The 22,593-nt window shown below is 42.5% G+C and overlaps 1 protein-coding gene across 4 annotated transcripts in view; it reads left to right on the forward strand.

Moving 5' to 3' along the window:
- Positions 1–22,593, forward strand: part of cdk14 (cyclin dependent kinase 14) — a 205,327-nt gene that overhangs the window by 144,986 nt on the left and 37,748 nt on the right. For all 4 annotated transcript variants that reach the window (XM_069702140.1, XM_069702141.1, XM_069702143.1 and 1 more), the window contains 3 exons: positions 2,355–2,403; positions 6,833–6,972; positions 10,765–10,915. In XM_069702140.1, coding sequence (XP_069558241.1) covers positions 2,355–2,403; positions 6,833–6,972; positions 10,765–10,880 — 305 coding nt within the window. In that variant the 3' untranslated portion in view covers positions 10,881–10,915. The remainder of the gene's footprint in view (positions 1–2,354; positions 2,404–6,832; positions 6,973–10,764; positions 10,916–22,593) is intronic.

Genomic DNA, 22,593 nt, shown 5'->3' on the forward strand with positions numbered 1-22,593 from the left:
AAAATGTCAGAAACATCTTCTAAAACAGAAATATCATTAAAAAAAAACCTTCTGCAGTGTGTTTTATATATATATAAAGACGAGGACTCCCCCCAAGCTATTTCTGGTCCTCTGCATGGCTGGCAGCCTTCAGGGAGCTGTGGCCGGCTCAGGCCGGCCCTCCGGCGCCGAATGGGGTGACTGGACTCAGTGCTGGCTGGCTGGCAGCTGAGGGCTGACGGTTGGGTGGTTGGCGAGCAGGATTAGGCCCGCGGTGTGGGAGGCCAGGTGGGAGGCCAGGCGGACTAGCTCGATGGGTGGCTGGCTAGCTCGTGTGGTGGCCGGTCGGTTGGCAGCTCAGCCTGACTGCGGGCCCACATGGCAGTTTTGGCTGAGATTAAGAGTATGGTGCCGACGAGCCTCACACACTCGCAGCAGAGTAAACATCGCTGTGGAAATATGGAGAGACTGCCTCACCAAACTCCTCTCAGAAATAGGAGCATTTAATGAGGCCGGGCATCGCAGCAGGTAGTAATACAGTGTTGCTCAGCCTCGACTCATCGTACACAAACATCTCAGTTGTTTGAACTGGTTGTTGTGGTTCTTCATCATAGCAGACATTTTAATATGTCCAAGCAGGGAAAGCACAGGTGTAATTAATTACATTTATTATGGTTGCATTCCTTCAACATGATCTGACTCACTTTCCAGGTTTGGCTTTCTTGGACACTTCAACCTGATCAGCATTTCTTAGTATTGTTTGGGACTAAAGTTTCTTTCTTTCTTTCTTTCTTTCTTTCTTTCTTTCTTTCTTTCTTTCTTTCTTTCTTTCTTTCTTTCTTTCTTTACATTATTGTTACATTATACTGAAATCAGTTTGATAAATTAAGCTACATTGTGATACATTTAATCATTTGATTTTTGCAGCTCAACCACATGAACTTAGCTGCAGTCAAAATCAGAGATGTTAGTTACTGTTACAGGCTGGCTCCTGTTAACTAGTGAGTTAAGTTAGATGGTTTTCCTGCCTCATGATTAAACTTAGCAAGTGCCTCAATTAGTCATCTGTATTAATGAACTGATTTGCCATGACGTTGGTTAACTGCAATGGACAGAAGGATATTAGCAAGGATACAATTAGTCAATTTGGTTATAGGTTTAATATGACTATTAAATAGTTTCCTCATAAGTGAAATTATTTGAAATTTTAATTGCAAGTTATACATGTAGTGTTTATAGAAATTGTACATTTCTGAGCTATAATCATTTTTTGTGCAGTAAAACAGAAACTAAAAGGTCAGATTCCTGTCAAAAATTGCATTTGACCAAAGTTAGTTCCTGTATTTTGAATTTGTAGGACAGTGTAGTGCAGTGGTTCCCAAAGTGGCTGCCAAAGCACCCTGGGGTGCCTCAGTGACTTGCAATGGCTGCCACAATGTTCATTACTTTCCATTTTGTACCCGTTCACCACATGATTATATAAACTTCTGAATTACTGCATTTTTTACCCACAGTGTATCTTCAAACGTACTGAGACATAAACAGCAATAGACACTAGAGTCGTACTAACTAAAGAAACATGTTGAATATGCAATGAGAATAGGGCTATGCTCTGTCACTTAGTTATGATTAATTCACATATTTTGGTACCATAAATTCCCAAATAAAAGCCGGTATTTAAATAATGCACACACAAATAGAGGCAGATTGCGAATGAAACCAGTGTCACTGAGTTCTCCAGTACGATTGCTTGCTCTGTGATGTTTGAGCGAGTTCATACAGTATGTATCCTAGAGGAGTCCTGGTAGCTGCAAATATGGACTGTCACATGGAGTCTTTGTATGTGTACGTGTTAATGAAAAGTGAAAAATAATGTAGTGGGACCTTCGTTGGTTAATGCAACGCCTCCCCACCAGGATTCAGGAAAATTGAGCTGGTAGACGTTCCACAACGAACAAACCGTACCGAAAAGATAATCGTATTGGTGGAGACGAAAATGGCTTTGGCCATTTGAGGCTTTCATTATGGAAACTGTGTGCATGACGTGTTTAGTTTCATTGACAAGAGCTTCACAGTGATTTAAAAAAAAAAAAAAGCAACTTGAGATTGCTCCTAATGAAAGTGTGATTCATAGCAACACAATGGTAAGGAAGACATTGCATATTTTAGTACTGAGCTGTCACAATATGCTGAGTTTTCAGATCACCAAACCGATTTGCTTCTTAATAATATGTGGTTTAATACACTTGTACATCAGAGGAATTGTCTTATTTTGAAATCAGAGTTGGACATGATTTGCTGCTCGTTTACAAGTTGTGTTTGGAGGTGTTCAAGTTCAGGGATTTAACTGCTTGTTTGTTGTATTCTCATTACAGACCGCTTTACAGTGTACAGCGCCAAGAAGCTCCGACAAGCTTGGAATAAGTAAGTAAAAAAAAAAAAAAACGAGAGCCGACACCCTTCCTGAAGCGCTCACATGGGTGATTGTGCTATGGGACATCACACACACATGGCTGGGAAAGGGCACAGTCGGGTTTCCTCCCAGATGTGTGCCACTGTCTGCTCCGGGTGTGCATCTGGAGGGGAGACTGCGGAGGACAGAGGGGTGGGGGTCTCTCTTCCATAGGGAATTTTAAAGCAGCGTCAGGCAAGTGATTTATGTAAAACTCCAGCTGTCTAATCAGCTGGAATCACAAAATGTAGCTGCCACAGTGAAGAGTCATCCCACTAACCAAAGCCTTCGTCACACACGGCTGCTAATACCTGGCTGCCTACTGTGTTTTCTACTAATTACACAGGTCATCTGTGTCTTAATCCCCAGAGAATATGATGTGCCTCTAATCTGTAAAGTAAAGAATCCACCACAAATTGCAGACTGTTAAATAGCAAATGTTTTATCTCTGTTTGAATTAGCAGCTCAGTCATTTGAGAATTCATCTTCTGTCCTGAGTCGCAACGGCTGGAGCATTTAGTTGAAATGGGTAGTGACAGTTTTGAATCAGAGCATTTGAATAAAAGACTTTATTCATCCTGATCAAATGCATTAAGTCTCATTAAGCGAGCATTACATACAGAACTGCTGTTAGTTATGGTCAGTTTTCTTTGACAGAGTAACTCGATATCAGCCAGCAAGATAACCGCATAGCAATAATGACTCAGTAAGACCTGCACTTACTAAAATGACTGTATGATACCACATTATTTTTTAATATATATAATTGCATCAGTTCAACATCCACCTGACAACAAGTTTAGTGGCTGAGTTGAAAACGCAGCCTGTAACTGTTCATTTTAAAAGTTGTGTTGCAGTTTGTGACGTTGAACGTGATGAATTCTGTCTCAAATCGTGTTGTTTAAACAGACATCAGCATCCCTCTTCATTTGGTGTTGCTTTTTTAAGTATCTTATCAAAATTGGCATTCGTTTTTAGAAATGTTTGCAAATTTATCAGATATCAAAAACTAAAATGTGTCGTTTACTTAAGTATGCAGAACCTGCGAATTGTGTTTAAATCAAGCAGTAACAGTGACGTCACCTTTGGTTTGTGAACTGCTGCTCTGAAGCCCCGAGTTTAGGGTTTTGGTCCGTCACCATCTTGCTGTTCTGGAGCCGGATAGGAACCATATTTGTATGAGCTGGGTGCTTTGACGTGTGCGATAATACAACCTTATTTTGATTTAACGTCTACTGCAAAACACACGTCACTGTACTGCTGGAGATCATAGTCTGTCAGCATCATGTTGGATGAGTCCCGTTTGGTAAAATGTCATGTTTTCAGCCCTGGTCTTGTTCTGTGAGCAGAATTTTTTCAAAACCGTATTCACTGATTTTAGTTTATAATAGTAATAGTTAATATCACATTTAAGGACTGCAATCATTCGTCAGACAATATAACATTTATCAGCAATAAATTTAGTAGCTCATTAATCGTTTGAAATGTTTTCTTTAAAGTAAATGTGCCCGACGTTCTCTGATGTTCACTGAGAGCCGGGCTGCACCTTCATTGCACTCTCAGAGTTACACACATTCACAACTAGAAGCTGCTCAGACACAATCACAGTCTGATGTCGGTCCAGGACTCAAACTGTGACATCACAGTTATATTTATTCCAGGTTGCAGTGTCCAAAACAACAACAGCTCTCCATCAAAACGTGATCCATCCAAAGCTAATAATGACAAATATTGGTGTCCGCTGTCTACAGTCCATATCAGACAACCACTACAGAACAACTGCATGTCAGAGCCTGTTCTCACATACGGCTCCAAGTTGTCCTCACACTTCTCCTGTTGCTACACCCTCATTGTTTGCTGTCATGAGTCAGACGAGGTGGAAGCTCTTCATCGGCTGTCTTCACACTAAAACACAAACAGCTCCGGCTTGTTTCTTTGTTCAATCAAAGGGTCTGGAGTCCACTTCCTGCTGTGGTTAGGGGACAGCAGATGCAGGCGGCCGACTCTGCCTCGCCTCCTGAAGGTCCTGGCTGTAGTTGTTTTGAAAAAGCCTCCACCACGCACCAGTGAAGAAGTTTCACTTTGCTGTGGATGTGTCATCACCTGGATCTGTTTGATAGCCGTGAGATATTATCTTAATGCAGATGTTTGCTCATCCACTCCGTCTAGTTGGCAGTAATAGCAGGAAGGAATGTGCACCCACGGTACGTGAACAGCTTTCAAAGGCCAACATGTTCAAATCCAGGTGATATCACAGGGACACATCTAACAGGATTCTCTGTCTTATCGGCATGCAACGTTACAGACTGAATAGACTTCTTAGGTTTTGTTAGAAGCTTTATTTCAACCCAGTAGGGTGACATTTTTTAAATTGTGTACTCAACTTATTTCATATGTCAGTTTTGTAAAGTTTGGGACAAATTGTAGTTGTTGGCCTCTATTGACCCCGCAGACTGTCTATGAAAGTGGACGTAGTTTCTGAGGAAGTGTCTTTAAGCTGCAATACCACCAAGTGCCACTAGAGGTTGGCTCCAAAAAGCCTCTGGCTCCATAAACTCAACTAAAAAATAATCCGTCATTATTTATAGAATAAGCTTCAAAAAGACATGTTTTGGGCGTGTCTGTTTGATTGACAGGCCTGTGGTGCAGTCAGGTTATAGCTGTCGGTGGGCGGGACATAGTATCGTCAGGTTTCCAATCGGATCGGTCAGATCCACCGCTCGCTCCTCCCCCAGCTCGTCCAAATATGGTCACTTCCTGCTCCAAACCGCTCTGAACTAGTAAGATGGTGACGGACAGAATCTGAACTGGAGATAAACCAACGGGTGACGTCACTGCTGGTTGCAGCTTGATTGACCCCCATTGCTCTCTGCACATGTCTCTGCACTCTGGAGATGAAACGTTTTGTTTTTGTCAAAGTTTAATTGTACAGAAGACTTTAAAAGACTTGTATATGTAATGGGATTTTTCCATTAAAACTTAAATTCATGCTCCCCGGAAGATCATGTCTGCCATGACACATGACTCAGACTTTCTACTTTCTATTGTTTGTCTGACAATATCGTCTAATGTTATATTTTTACATCAGAGCCACAAAACTCACAAGACTTTACCTGTGACCCGTCATGAGGTGTTCATTTCAGCTGGTCTGTCATTGAACACATCTTTGGGCCCTTTGCAGTGCATGCTGACCCTCGTACATTAGGGTCAGGCTATTACCTGGCTGATACGGTGTATTCTGGATGTGGTCTAACTCCTATTGAAGGATTTGTCGGGACCGAAGCTCTCTACCGAAGCTTGTTTGTGTGGTGTAAGAGTTACCCTGGTGGAACCTAGAAAACATTGAATACATGCACAAAATCCTCGCTGCCACCTCCTCCAACCTGAACATCAGTGACCCGATGGCCTGAGGAACACAGATCATTAGAACAGTCGTGTAAGAGGCCTTCTTCCATCAGCACACTTTCACACACGGACTAGTTTGTCTTTAAAGTTTGCAGTGGAGTTCCACCGCTGTGTGAGAAAGAGGCGAGCGGAGGCCCTGATGGACTTCATTAACTTTATCTCTGCCTCTGTGCTCGGTGGCGTTGATGAGTTGAACAGAGATTTATCCTCCCCGTGTCTCTGCGCTGATAACGCGAGTTTAGAACCCCACTGAGAGACATGGGAGTGGCTGTCAGAGTGCCTGGTGAGGGAGCCAGCCATGAGAAAACCCGCAGAACATGAGAGGTACTCTCAGTACGGCGAGCATCAGGCCGGCGAGCTGCACTCAATAACATCATGTTTATTTAATGCACCGGATGCCTAATTACTGACTGAATGTGTTGCTCTACGTTTATTTTCAATCTTTACTCCCCGTCGGCGCTGCTAGCTGGGGCTGGTTCAGGAGTTCAGTGACTCCCAGTACGAACACACACACACACACACACACACACACACACACACACACACACACACACACACACACACACACACACACACACACACACACACACACACACACACACACACACACACACAGAGAGTCGGCTTCCGTCTTGCTTTAATGAACACTTTTTGTTTCACACGGTGACCCAGTCGTCGTGTACGACGCCACCTCAAAAGAAAAAGGTGTGTGCATGCATGTGTGCTCTTTTGCATATGTGTATTTCTGAGAAGTGTTTTTCCTCTCGAGTCAGCAAACCCTCAGCATAATTAAAAAGCCTGCTTTTTGTTGTCAGCAGCTCTGTGAATTGGACAAAGTCAGGTTGTTTGTCAGCGCTGTGAACGAAGGAGGATAAAGAACCTTCTTTTGTGCCTTGGCTGTTAAATGTTTGCCTGTTTATTAATAATGTATCTCATGTTATGCACGAGTCATGTTTCCGTGGTCTCTGTCTAACCATGTGTGTCTGTGTGTCTCAGGCTGGGCTACGTGGACCATGCCGAGGAGTTGGCCTCCAGGTTCCTCCAGTGCTTCCCAAAGAACCGGCTCTCGGCCCAGGCAGCGCTGAACCACGAATACTTCAGCAACCTTCCTCCGCGGCTCTGGGAGCTGCAGGACAGTACGTAACACGTCAGCAACATGTTAACGGAACACGTGTCCTGCTCTCAGGTCAACATAAGCACATGGTTAATAAACTTCAACATGCACAGATGATTCAGGACAAAGAAGAGGAGACATGAGGACAGGTGCATTGCAATGGTCTAAAAATAACCTGAAGTTAAATGTAGTTTGGCCCACTTATTTCACTCACTTATCAGCACGCTCTGCAGAAGTGACGGTGACACAGCTCGTGGAGACGATTAAGGTTCTTCAAAACCCCGAGCGACATGTTTTCAGAAGAAATCACTTTCTTCCTCTCAACCTTTGCACGTGATGTTCATGTTTGGATTCAATTTGACTTACATTTTCGGTGGATATCATGATCTCTGCTACCTACCGATATACACCGTAGTAAAGTGTATATTAGTACAGAATAGTGCACCGAATTGGAGCAGCAGAGTATAGCTTAGTTTCAAAAAGAATAGAGCAGTATATAGTATTAGTATGGATGCTGGCAGGTTTTTATATCTTGGTGTCGGCTCGTGGTCCAGCCGTGCTCTGGTTCTTTGTGGTAACGGTTAGCGATGGTGAACATGCATCTTGTGTGTTCTGTAGTTGGGGAGCCTGAGGCCAAAAATGTTGACATTTCACACGTAGACTATAATACTTTACTTCAAAGCCCAAAATGATATGATTCATTGCGTTTTGTTAGATGTTCAGTTTTCAGAAGTAGTCTCAGCTTTATTTAGGCTTTATTTATTCATTTGTCTTTATTCAAATGTTCCAGAACTGAATGTTGCTGATTTTTTTATCAATATAATTTCTTCCAATCACTAACACCTATTTAATTGCATTGCTTGATTCTAAAAAGTTGCAAAGGAAGAAGGCGTGCTGGGAAGTGCAAGGGGAGGAGCCTATGAAAAATGTATGCAAATACGATTATGTTACTCTGCAGATTGATTCATGTTCTATTGTACAAACGTTATCAACACAACACCACCATAACACTGGGATTAGCATATTTGTATCATAACGTTTGTGAGTAAATGCTGCCCAGAAATAAGATCTGCTGCTGTCACAATTTTATTGTTAAAAGTGGATGTAAAAAAAAAAAAAAAAAAAAATTTTTTTTTTTTTTTTTTTTTTTTTTAAATTTAAAATATAAACAATGCTTACAGGATTATGGTTGCCACTGAGTTTGGAATTTAACATTGCAGTATAGCATATATTGATATAGAGTAGAACAGCATATCATATTAGGCCCTCTCAGCCTGGCTGTGATTTGGCACTAGTTGAAGTTGAATGGAAGTCAATGGAAACCGCCGCTTTCTGGAGCCAACCTCTAGTGGCCCTCGGTGGTATTGCAGTTTAAGGCACTTCTTCATAGGTCACATTTTTCAAAGCCGAAAGCTAAGTCCACTTATATACACAGTCTACAGTCACACCTGTGAGGATGCAGCCCACCTTTCACCCTGTGTCAAGGCCGAGAATGCAGCCGTCCACCTTCCCACGACTTTCTAAAAGGAAAAACGTTTTAGCTAACAAATGGAAACTGATATATTTACCTTGACAATCACGAACTCGGCCTCTCTCTGTTTGTCTTCTTCTCTTCTCTCCCTCCCCTGCTTTGACTCTCCCCCTCTTTCCTTTGTGTTTCCCTTTAGCTCTGCTGGGCTCCCTTAGCTCAACTGGATAACACAGTACCCCCCCCCCCCTCTCTCTCTCTCTCTCTCTCTCTCTCTCTCTGTACTGGAGGCGGCCAGCAGCAACCTGGGCTTGTTTTTGATCATGCAGAGAAAGCCTGTCTTATTATGTGGATGCCGCTGGGACAGTCAGCCCAGCCAGACCTCTGCTGGCCGCTGCAACATACTCAGTTTGATTTTCTATCTTCCTGACTTGTTGTTTGCCCAGAGAAAAAAAATACACTGAGGCGTTCTTTAAATCTCAAAACACACACAGCTTTCAACACATTTTCATTTTAGAAGTCAATCTGTTGTTTGTGTGTTAGAGTCAGGAGCTATTTTTCAATTAATCCTACAGAACTGGGTTATTTCATGACAGTATGTCAGAGATGACTCCCTGTCTATATTGTTTGACAGGCAACATATACATACATCACCAATTCCATAAGCTGCTACTCATTAGCGATGTGAAAAGCCTCCTCGGCAGACCTGAGCGTGCCGCCTCGGACACGGTGGTTATTTTAATGGGAGAATTCCAGTTTTAATTCCCCGATTAGGATTTTTCAGCATTATTAATCCTGTTATCAGCACCCAGCAGGTTGTCATGTCTGAAAAGAATCAGAGAGCAGCGGTCACTAAGAGAGAGGCAGAGAGAGGAGAGATGGCTCATTTTGATTTTTGTCATGCTCTCTCCCTCTCTCCCGTTCTGTCTTCACTTCCTTTATCTCCCTCTCTCTTCTCAGCACGCACGAATGACACAGAGAGAGCAGCAGAGCCACAGAGGCAAGGATGGCAGTGAATTAAAATAGTTTATAAAACCAGGACAGCCGTGGATAAACACAAAGTATCTTCCATGTGCGTGTGGATTGGCTCTTTTGTGGGGGATGGATGTGTCAAAATTATGCAAATGAGACGTGAGTGTGAGATAAAGACCTGGCTAATTACTCCAGTTGTGAGTATTTGGCTACAGCTGCTGAATAGTAAGTGGGAGCAGCCCAGTAAAAGCACACTGAGCTGCTCTGTAGCTCTAACAAACCAAATAAAACTTCCGCTGACTTCTAATAAAAATGTCACAGTAAAGTCAAGTAAATGTTTCATGTTCTCCCTGAAGGGATGAACAATATGTTTCCTCCGGTCCAGTGTGCTCTCTATTATCATGTGTATTGTGGATCTATCCATACAGTAGACAGACCGATTAGCGGGAACAATGGCAGAATTATTGAGACAATAGAGCTCCTGAGGTTGCTGTTACTGTGTGGATTGGATTGTGACATTTCTAATTTGATTTTAGTGAGAGCGTGTGGGTGTCTGGCGGTGCAAGAAGTGAGCTCAAAAGGCCTCGGCTGAGAATAATAAACGTGCCATCTCTCTGGACTCCATGGATGTGGAAGTGAGACAAAAGAAAGCGTTCAGACTGGAGCAGTTGTCCTCCAGTTCCCCTGCTCTCATGGAAAAACCCACCGACTGCTTTTCCAAGTTAGAGAAGATGTGCTCTTCTCAGAATGGAATATGTGAATTTATTTCACCCCCAAAGGGAATTTAGTTCATACACTGCTTTTTATCTTATTGTTGCAAAAAACTATAAGAAAAACAACAATGGATTTACATTTTGGAGTCATGGTTTGATATGTAATGTACTTGGTTGGGGGAAAATGTCAAAGAAGAGTCAGAGTGGACATAATTCTGACTGTAAAAGTTACGGCGTTCAAATGCCGTCAGGGGAGATGGGCATTTAAAGCAAAAATGATATTTAAAATTATAATTATTCTGAACTACTCGATCTGCACTGAATCACTGAAATGCACCGACACCAGTCAGGTGGGAAAACCTCACCTGCTTTAACTGTGAAACGGTTGTCTGTAATGTAAATTGTGAGAACACAGGATTCACTGAACAGACTGTGCAGAAACATTAGAAAAAGTAAATTAGCCATGCTACATGTGGAACTCTAAAATATATTTGGTGATACTTCTTCTTCCTGACAAAAACCATAACAGACTCCCTGCAAATAAATATACAGATATTCACTTTTTAATAGGCGTCTCTATCTTTAACAACTCACTTGGAAATGTTCCTCTTCCTGTCAGCCTACAGACTCCTAATCCGCTCGCGTCTTCTTCCCCCTGCAGTGTCTTCTATCTTCACCGTACCAAATGTCAAGCTGCAGACAGAGAGCGGGGACAGCATACAGGTGTGCGCACGGAGGAACAGTCATGGAAAGGCATCCTCTGGCAGCAAACACTGACCTGAGGCAGCGTCGTGCACATGACTGCCTGACAGGTACGTGCTCATTATCATGCATGAGGCACACGCGAGCAGTATGCTGCTGCAGCACGGACACACACACACACACACACACACACACACACACACACACACACACACACACACACACACACACACACACACACACACACACACACACACACTCGCATGCAGAGGCACCACGAGGTGAAGCTCTGATGATCTGAATGAGGCAGCTGGGACGGTACACCAGCACGCAGCATCCTAAACACGCATGTTGGTACAGCAACCGGCTGGACTGCATCTTCCGTTACAGGAAAAACATCAATTTCACCAGCGCCAAAACTCCCGTGACCACATGACGTGTGGTCGTGCACATGTGAATGGTGTATTTTGCCCATGGGACACGTGTGGTGCTGGAACATGTTCGTGGTGTAATGTGTGGAGCCCACGTAGATTTCCATGTACAAACATTTCCACGCGTTTTCCCCATTTTATCATATGTGGCAACGTGTGGTAAACATGTGTCATACATGTGATCACACGTTTTGTCTGTAGGGGTTTACAATATTTTTGTTTTATCAGTTCCCATAATAAATAGCTCTCCCCTTGTGTGCCTTGTGTCACAGTGACCCACATTTCTAAGCTGCTGAAGTTGATGCTAATGTGGACGAGAAACTTAAACCTTCACCCGACGAAGCTGACGGACGCAAATTGCGTCCAAATTCCCACCTGCTCTTCTCGGTAGAATATCACAGAACGTATTCGTCCCAGAGACATGCGGTGATGAAGGGCCACGACTTGAGCTTTCCAGAAAAGTCCGTGTGTTCTCTGTGTGACAAAACGTTGCAGCGATAATCAACGTTAAAGTTGCATCGGCGTTACACTTGGCATGTAGCTCTGCGTCCATCTCCAAAACATAACAATTTTATAAGGCACAATTATATTAAAGGCTAATATAAAAAAATATCAGCGTTATCAAATCTATTGATGAAATATTTGCATGGCCTAGACTGTTCTGAAAAAGAAAAGAAAAGATCTAGCATGAGTGCTTAGCCCCAATCACGACCAAGATATGAGCTGAAGACGATTGTGGAATGACCCCGAACATGTCCCGGGGTTCAAAGGGTTAAACTAGGCCCCAAAAGAGAAGTGAAAGAAACCACAGCAGATTGACGTCTTTAACGTGGGACGTCAGTGCTTCTGATGTCGAAGTAGTGAATAAATACCTTCAAACACTAAACTCAGCGACACGAAAAGATCAGAATACAAGTCGTTTCCATGGAGACGCATTGCATTGCGCAAAATATATGAAAGACATTATCGGGTGATTTATGACCAGTGAGTTACACTGTGAGTCTTGGTTTTAGGGATTTAGACAGTTGACAGTACGATGTAGCAGGACTTGGTATTAAATTAGAGTTTTATGGCCAAAACTCTGATTTACTTTTTGACCTGCTATGAATTATTATTTGTATATATTATGGTAATTCCCAAGAATGCTGCTTTAGACTACTTGATCATTTTGACCAATTATTTCATCCTTTTTTTCCCTTTCTTTTCCTTCCTTGCCCGGTGCTTCACGGTGAAACACCGGATTCGCATGTTAACACTGAAGTCTAGCATCCGAGCGAAGTCGTCCATTGTCTGTTGGCAGTTTTCCATTTCTTCCCACAGCCTTTCTTTGGGAACAGCACGCTGTTCAAGCTAATGCGCTGAAAAATATATCTGAAAAGTCAAACTGATATTAAACTGGGGAAATATCATGAAATAATGATGTCGCCGAGAAAATGGAACATACAGGAGATTTGATGTTGGTAAATGATTATCTCTCTTGCAACGTGGTGATAGGGTGCATGTTTGATCTTTAGCTGTTCACTCAGACAATTGTGCGACACTTATCTGCATCCCGCCAACCACCGCGGTCTTTCTTTCAACACCGAAGCCATGAGATGTGTGCTGTCTGCACTGGAGCAGAGAATGCAGTAATAGATGGAGGAATGGCTTTGAGTGGGCGAGGAGGGTGTTCCACTCTTTAGAGACGGGGGTCCCATTCACTGCTCGGATAAAGCAGCACTATTTGCATGTAATAAGAGGTGCAGAGGCCAGGACTGGGGATAATGGTGCGCCTAATGATGGACCTGAAGCAGCACAGAGACACAACGCAGCACCGTGGACCACATTATATCTGTAATCACAGACAGGTGCAGAGACACAGGAGACGCATCAGCTCTTTGACTCGTCATCTCCAACTTGCTCCAGCACTTATTCGCTCAATGTTCATCTTCAATAGAAAGTAGATGTAGCTGCTGTACCGCTGAATATGGTCAAGTGGGACGAGGAGACCAGGAGAGTTTCTCTCTCTCTCTGTGTGTGTGTGTGTGTGTGTGTGTGTGTGTGTGTGTGTGTGTGTGTGTGTGTGTGTGTGTGTGTGTGTGTGTGTGTGTGTGTGTGTGTGTGTGTGTGTGTGTGTGTGTGTGTGTGTAGGTTGGAAGTCACCCTGCAGAGAGAGTTGTGTCCTCTCAGCTGCTGCATTTCCATTGAAATCAGTGTCTTTGTCCTGAGGCCTGACGGGCTGAGAGCTGCACAGATCGCAGCCTAATCCCTCTGCACACATTCCTATTAACACACTGACAAATTACACCAACACATGCACACAGCTATTTATAACTCTCACAAATGAAACTTTCTATATTTACAGTAAGCACACGTATTTATACAAACTTGCTATGTGTATTATCTATAAAGCGGTTACTGTCCATCCAAAAATGATTCATCCTGCCTTCCTCCTAATTGCCCATTTTCTTTTTTCCTCTTCATATTTTGTTCTCAAGACCAGATAAATTAATATCTTGGCTTGGGAACAACATCTGAAGAGGTGTTTGTGTATTTGTTTATTTATGTATTTATTTCCCACTATTTTTATTTATTGTGCATTTTGGTCATACATTGTTAAACAGTTGAGTTGTCTTTCTCATCAGCCTGATTCACAAGTGCCTGAAGTAACTATACGAGTATTAATAATGTAAATGTTTTAATATATTATCCGTGTGTCTCTGCTACAGTTTCTTCACCTCCTGCAGCCAAATCATCCAGTTAGTTAAAAGTGTCGGTTGTCAGTTTAACCAGCGAGAAGCTCAGTGTTGCCTCTTAAATTGGAATGTAGCAACAATCCTACGGCCCTCCGAAGTTGAAAGAGCGTGCCAGTTGTTCCTAATTAGCATAAGTTAACGCCCCGGCCAATGCCCATAAAAGGGCATGAGACTGCAGTCACAGAACTCGAGGGAGAGAAGAGGAGATGAGGGAAACGTAACAATAAAAGCCTTTAAAGAAATGTCTAATTATGAATGCTTTTAGTTTGAAATAATACAGGAAGTGTTGCGTTTATATTACCGTGAAATGCAGTAACTTTGACAGCGCAAATTCAGATCAAAACAACTCTCCAGGTTGATATCGTGAATTAATTGATACTTGTCAAATGTAATTTTAACACATTTGACCATCACAAGTTTTTTGGGGGGCTCTCTTGAATCGTTCGCTTCAGCTCTTCAAAACATGTAAAAAAAAAACTGTAGACATTTTATTTCCTCACTTGAAGAAAAAAAAGTGCCGATGCGTCGTCCCAGTGCGCTCCAGCTGTCTGTAACCAAAACAATATCAACAGGTGCTTTTAAATCTGAGACCCCTGGTAACCGCAGCAGGGTCCAGAGCTTTACTGACCTGAACAACATGTGCACGTGTGCAGTCGCAGGAAGCCGCAGTCAGTCACCTCCCGTGTCTCACAAGAACTCAGCCATCTCAACCTGGAATGCTGTTCAGGGGTGTGATTCGTCAGTTTCAATGGCAGACAGGAACTTATAACTTATAGGAGAGGCAGCTGTTGTTAAACTCGGAACCGATTTACCAGACACACACACACACACACACACACACACACACACACACACACACACACACACACACACACACACACACACACACACACACACACACACACACACACACACACACACACACACACACGATGTAATAGCTCGTCCCTACAAATGACCTCAACGAGCGGGCAAAAAGGCCTAGGAAGTATTTGGGTGATAAATATAGTAAACAGTAAAACAAAGAAAAATAAACAATGATAATAATGATAATGAAAAATGAAATCAAAGTCACGTGGCATTAAGGTTTGGCTTCAGTCCCACGGACCCTTAATAATACCGACACTGAAAAAATGTTTTGTTGAACCAACTTCATTTTATTACATCAAGAGGTTGCATGATATAATTTGAGTCGACTGAATTCAATATTTATTCATAACTTTTAACTAATTTTAATTTGTTCGTGGAGACCAATTTAATGGTTTAATTCCTTTCATTTCAGTTGAATCTAATTAAACATTTTAAGTAAATCACACGAAATATATTTACACAACTCACTTTATTTTGCCACTTTTAACAATTACTTTTTTATCAGAGTGCACATGAACCAAAACAATGGTAAACATGCAATAACATCCCTTATATAAGACAAGCGTGTGTAAAATACAGTTTGAATTTCTCATCATAGGTATTTCTGAAGTCCTGCACTCGCGTGGTGCTTCATCTTGCACATCTGGCAACACATTGTGGAAATACATTTCAGCACTGGACATCACATAAAGTGATACGTTGCCGCCCACCAAAACCAGAAACACCAAAACGGCTTAACACTGCTCACAAGAGTATCTGAAGAAACTTTGACAGAAAGTATTAATCACAGAGACGCAGCGATGAAACTGCATCTATGAAACTACACGACTTGAGCTTTCCAGAAAGGTCCGTGCTTTGTCTGTGTGACGAAGCGTTGCAGCGATATTTAGGGGTCCAAGCACCAACGGTGGTGGAACCCTATTGTTTTTGGGCAGATTTTTTTTTTAAATAATAATAATAATTATTATTATTATTCTGTCCAAAGAAACGGTTGGGGAGCCTAAACCGTTGGCCATGCAAAGATGAAATTGATATGGACGATAGGGATCCCTGAAAATTATTTTCTTTTAAGGTTTGGCACGTGTCAGTCGCTATAATAAAGGCCAACGTGTGTTATTTAATAACTCCGAAACCAGAAGGTTCATTTTCAAATGCTTTATATCCACGCCTTCCTTACATAATGATGCAACTGTTGATATAGGCCACTTTGTATAGTCCTGCACATTTTTATTGTGTGTGCAATATTCCTACAGTGTACATTCCTGAACAAGAATATTCGATTTGAATTCAATTGGTCGAAAGGTCTTCTGGTCCGAGTTGCATGGCGGTGTTTGGACACCTTCACAATTGCTTGCAATTCTAGTTGAAGTTAAAGTTGCATTGTCATTGCACTCCACATGTAGCTCTGCGTCCATCTCCAAAACATAACAAAGGCAAAATTTGTATTTTTTTCATGATATAAAGGCTAATATCAAAAATGTCTAAGCATTATCAAATCAAATGATGAAATATTTGCATGGCCTGGACTGTTCTGAAAAGAAAAGAAAAGATCTAGCATGAGTGCTTAGCCCCAATCACGACCAAGATATGAGTTTAAACGTGACGATTGTGGAATGACCCCGAACATGTCCCGGGGTTCAAAGGGTTAAACTAGGCCCCAAAAGAGAAGTGAAAGAAACCACAGCAGATTGACGTCTTTAACGTGGGACGTCAGTGCTTCTGATGTCGAAGTAGTGAATAAATATCACGAAATCATGACGTCGCTGTGAAAATGGAACATACAGGAGATTTGATGTTGGTAAATGATTATCTCTCTTGCAACGTGGTGATAGGGTGCATGTTTGATCTTTAGCTGTTCACTCAGACAATTGTGCGACACTTATCTGCATCCCGCCAACCACCGCGGTCTTTCTTTCAACACCGAAGCCATGAGATGTGTGCTGTCTGCACTGGAGCAGAGAATGCAGTAATAGATGGAGGAATGGCTTTGAGTGGGCGAGGAGGGTGTTCCACTCTTTAGAGACGGGGGTCCCATTCACTGCTCGGATAAAGCAGCACTATTTGCATGTAATAAGAGGTGCAGAGGCCAGGACTGGGGATAATGGTGCGCCTAATGATGGACCTGAAGCAGCACAGGGACACAACGCAGCACCGTGGACCACATTATATCTGTAATCACAGACAGGTGCAGAGACACAGGAGACGCATCAGCTCTTTGACTCGTCATCTCCAACTTGCTTCAGCACTTATTCGCTCGATGTTCATCTTCAATAGAAAGTAGATGTAGCTGCCGTACCGCTGAATATGGTCAAGTGGGACGAGGAGACCAGGAGAGTTTCTCTCTCTCTCTCTCTCTCTGTGTGTGTGTGTGTGTGTGTGTGTGTGTGTGTGTGTGTGTGTGTGTGTGTGTGTGTGTGTGTGTGTGTGTGTGTGTGTGTGTGTGGAAGTCACCCTGCAGAGAGAGTTGTGTCCTCTCAGCTGCTGCATTTCCATTGAAATCAGTGTCTTTGTCCTGAGGCCTGACGGGCTGAGAGCTGCACAGATCGCAGCCTAATCCCTCTGCACACATTCCTATTAACACACTGACAAATTACACCAACACATGCACACAGCTATTTATAACTCTCACAAATGAAACTTTCTATATTTACAGTAAGCACACGTATTTATACTTGAGCCAAAAAAAAAGTTTTAATTATAATTCAAAAATATAGAAAAAAAAATGTATATTCCCACGTATTTATACAAACTTATCTATCTTTAAAGCGCTTCATGTCCATCTGAGTAAAATGATGAAAAGTAACAAAAATTATTCATCCTGCCTTCCTCTTAATTGCCCATTTTCTTTATTTCCTCTTTAAAAATAATTTCTCAAGATAAGATATTCATTTCTTTTGTCTCTCTGTTTGTGTATTTGTTTATTTATTTATTTCCCACAATTTGTATTTATTGTGCATTCTGGTAATACATTGTTAAACAGTTGAGTTGTCTTATTATCAGCCTGATTTACAAGTGGCTGAAGTAACAATATGAGTATTAATAATGTAAATGTTTTAACATATTATTTGTGTGTATCTACTACATTTCTTTCACCTCCTGCAGCCAAATCATCCAGTTCGTTAAAAGTGTGTCGGTTGTCAGTTTGACCAGTTTTTCTTTTTTTCCCTCCATTCAGTCGTTCAGCTGATCTGATCTCGGCCTGCTCTTCTTCTATTTTTTTAAAGTGCAGCCGACCGACAGCAGGAGAATTTTACTGCAAACTGACGTTATGAAGCAGCTGATTAGTGAATTAAAACACACGACGCTGGTTTCACCAAAGCCTCCTCTGGGTTTATCTTTGTTTCTTTTAGTTAATATCGTGTTATTCCGACACACGTCACCCACAGCAGTGGGAGAGATGCAGCGGAGATCAATAATTCATTAATAACGAATTAATGTAGAGAGCTGAATGTTTCAGGCTGTGAATTAGACTTACAAATGTTTAGACATTAATAACAAATTTCTGAAAACATCAGAGCCACAGCTGAGAGGCCCCGCCCCCTCTGATCCACAGCCCCGCCCCTTTCGGTCCACTGGAGACGCGCCGGAACAATGAATTCATCTGACCCGAATCATTGTGGTTCTGGTGTTCAGGTTCTTGTTCTTGTGCTCATTTACTCGTATATTTTCGGGACGTAGCCTACGTGTTCATTTGCATAAACAGCGGGGGAAGTGAGATCCCTCAGGTGGTCACCCATGTTGACGCGAGGTGGAAACACTCGGCCCGAAGTAGCTAAATGGAAACAGCAGTGTTCACCGTCTGCACGCCAGCTTCCGCGTGAAGGGTGCGTTTGTTTTAAATCCCGTTTAGGACAAGTGTTAGTCCCTCTGTGAGAACAGGAAAAAAAGGTATCAGCGTTGTTACTTGTGGGATCGATACAGACATCTGCTAACTGTCCACGACAGGAGGCGCAGCCGACTTCTCTCTTTGCTTCCGCAGGGAGAAATAACAAGCGCTCCCGCAGCAGGGCTGCAGTTAATATCAGTAACATGAACCCTTTAGAAAGCCACCACAATTATTATTATTATTATTATTATTATTATTATTTTTATTTTTTTTTAAAGCCAAACTTATCATGAATTTATCACGTGGATGCAATTTGAAACCACAGTGGTCGGAGATCGCAGTAACGGCGAGGCCACAGGGCGTTGAACAATGATTAAATATTGGCATGCTAAAACAACCGAAGTTAACCAGACAAACACTGAATTGTATTAAAGAGTAATATGAAGTTTAGTAGCCTGTCAGTGTAGCTAAGCTAACATTGCATCGGCATTTAACTTGCTTCAAACACACTTCAGAGCTGTAAGTAGTCGGCTTTCTATATCAAAACATGTTTCTAAGTATTAATAAACCTCCGTTAAAGTAAAACTACTTCCAAGTAATAGGAAGTGCCGATTTACCCAAATTACAGATCCTTAATTCAGCATGTGGATCTTTCACCACCAGAATGTGGCAGGCCCCGGCGGTATGTGTATGGGCATGCGCAAATGGAGCAGGAAATATGCCCATATTTGGCATACATGTCTTTTTCTAGTTACATTTACTCACATTTTGTTTTTCTAACATCAGAAAAGCAGATTGTTTAGGATTCATTAAACAATATAAGAAAAGCTAAAAACAAATTAAAATCTTCAAAAGAAGCTTGATTAAATCATGCAACATTTACGAGGGATCAGAATCTGTTTTTTCAATAAATAAATAGAACCTGCTCGGAGACGCTCTTACGGCCTTTTCCTTTGACTTCTCTCTGCTTTGCTTTCTCTCCTCCATGTTGTGGTGCACGCAATGAAACCAAACGGCAGTGACCATTTATCCAAGACTGAGTGCGTGGGGGATACTAAATTGTGCTCACGTTTTAATTCATTTGTGCGCACGAGATAAGCTTATATATAGAGACAGCACAACAGGCTTTCTCCTCTCAGCGTGGAGTTCACTGCACCTGCTTCAAGTGTCAGTTGACCAACTATAAAGTCAATAGCATCCTCAAAGTTATCATATTCACTCCAGGGCTCCGTACATGTGTGATACTAATCAAAGGAAGGGAGTTCATTTGAAATATCACTTTAATTCCAATTATTTATGGTATTTTCTATAGACGAGGTGCTGATGTTGATGTTTTCTCACATTCAGCCAGTGATACTCGAATCATGTAACAAACATAAACAGAATAAATTCACGTTATGGCAACATATTCGTGCCCTGGTGGACTTTTTGGAGTGTAGTGCATTGATAGTATAAGGCAGCAAAGTATAGTGTGCATAATGAACACTACTTTAAGAATTCACATACATTATTTATTGTAACGTGTAAGCGAATGTGTAGAAGTCCGGTCTTGAAGCGCTGGTTTTCTGTTACAATCGGAGGTAAAAGAGGTGAGGAGAAGGGAGACGGGGGGAAAGGCAGCGTGAGGGAGGGAATAGAGGAGAGATGGAAGCAGAGGCTTGCGGGAGCAGGGCAGGATTTCTTTTTGTTGAGGCAGCGTTGTATTATTTATAGGAGGTGGTGGAGGCAGGCCGCTTCAGACGGAGCAGAGCAAAGGAGGCGAGCAGCCCCCTTTCTCTTTTGTGGGTCTATTCCCAGTGGGCAGGCTTTGTGCTGGCTGGATGGCTGCCTTTGAGGAAACCCGGGCAGCTATTGAGTTGAGAGTGAAGGCCGGGCCCGACTCGCCCGCACTGAGAGACAGCAACACTACAGCACTACAATGTCTGTCACTGTTGTGGCCGGAGAGGAAAGGAAAGGGACGGCGAGAGAGTGACAGAGGATGAGGGAAGAGTGGGAGGGATTGATTTTGGCAGGGATGGAAGGAAGAAATGGTGTTTTTGTGGTGGGAAAAGATAAAGGCAGAAAAGGATAGAAGGAGTGGACTGAAAGAATGGAGGCGGGGTGGAGAGGAGAGGAAAGAAGGGAAAGGGATGAAAAAAAAAAAAGAAAGAAAAAAGGCAGGTCTCCTTTACAGTACTGCACTGCATTGATCTATGTTTATTCATGATTCTGCATTATTCACAAGATTAGCTGATGCAACTTGTGCCGAGGGTAGGCAATGGCTCCCCCCATCAATCCACTCAGTGACCACACAGTTCAACTCCAAGTCTCAACAACAAGTAGGAGACAGCTGCCCCCTCTCTGAGCTGCAACACACTTCGCTTTAGGCTACACTATATGAAGAATTGGATGCAGTGTGCTCACAGTCAGAATACATAACAGAGCATGAAACATTGATTCAATCAGGGAGGAAAAAGCAACATGAAAGCGGTAAATTCAACAGCTCTGCGCCTCAGTCCAAACAAGAATTTTGTTCGTTGTACTTTTGAAAGCAAATCATCTGTGGCAACGGATCTAATAGATATTATCCATCCATTCATTAACTATACCCACCTTATCCTGTACCGGGTCCCAGGACAGGTCACCAGTCCATCACAGACCCGACACACAAAGACAGACAACAGTTCCTACTCACCTTCACACCGACGGTCCATTTAGATTCAGATGATGAGGAGAAGCAGGAGACAGAGAGGCCTGATCGGTATTTCAATGTGAGATTTGGATGTTTGTCTAATATAATGTTAGGCCTTTAGTCCATGGTGAATATAACTCATTTAGAGTTTAAACTAAACTATAATATTTGTATATGATCATTGACTCAATTGACAACATGTAATGTTAATTGGGTCCTCAGAGAAGCGTCACCAGCCGCCGGAGTTCCCTGAGCGTCAAGGATCATTTTAGCATCTTTCAGCTTGTTGTTTTGGTTTTGCAGCCCACAACGTTACTGTTTTATTCACTTTACTGCTCCCATCCACTTGTCCCGAGCAGCAGCAGTTCGGCAATATAATTTCAAATACTACCAGAGCCGGTGAAAGCGCTGGAGCATTTAGCAGCTGGAGTGCCAGACAGATTTCTTAAGACTTGGTGTGGACCAAAAACAGCCCGTAGAAGAGTGAATCTCTATTTATTTTGTTGGCAGAGAGAGGACGCCAGCTTAAGCTAATTATTGCTCACGGATATTGAACAGGAATTGGTTTGCTAACAAAACAGAAGAGACCACAAGCAGTTTAAAACCACGACGGAGCTGATGGACGGAGCGCCAGATCAGGAAATACCTGCAGCATACATTGAAGGGTTCATTTGTATCAGACACTGTTAATCTTTTATTTTTCCAAATCATGTGAAAATGCGGTCTTGGTAGCGACAGTGCAGTTGGATCTGTTCTGACAGCTGATGTCGCACGATTGAGTGTTGTTCTCGGTGCTTCTGTCGGTCACCTGGCCGGGCTTCACACAAAGCAGCAGCCTTTGTACAGTGTGTCTGTGCAGTCAGCCATCACAGGTCGGACACAGGACACTCTGGCCCTGAAGCATCGCTGTGCCACTTTGAAGATAACAGCTACAGGCAAAGCTCGACTGGAGTGTCCGGAATGTGGGGGTGCCAGCTATTTATCTGACTGCATGCACAGACACACTCGCCTCGGGTATCATCTCAGTGACCGCGTATATTTCTTTTTAGGGAAGAGGATATAATGCAGGAAACCTTCATCGCTGTGCAGGCATTTCTCTTGAAAGTAAAAACACCATTTGTCCTCTGGTGTTTTTCTACCCTGATGCCCGTCTACTAAAGCCGTCACTGTCCAGAACTTACAAAGTCAAATGGACAGAGAAGAAATATTTTTGTCTCTGTTGCGGGAAGAAATAGATTTGTGCAGTCCACAAAAC

This window comes from Brachyistius frenatus, unplaced genomic scaffold (genome assembly GCF_029030835.1).
Source record: "Brachyistius frenatus isolate BFR_SWC_R1_liver_20210118 unplaced genomic scaffold, ASM2903083v1 Contig_40, whole genome shotgun sequence".
NCBI lineage: Eukaryota > Metazoa > Chordata > Actinopteri > Embiotocidae > Brachyistius > Brachyistius frenatus.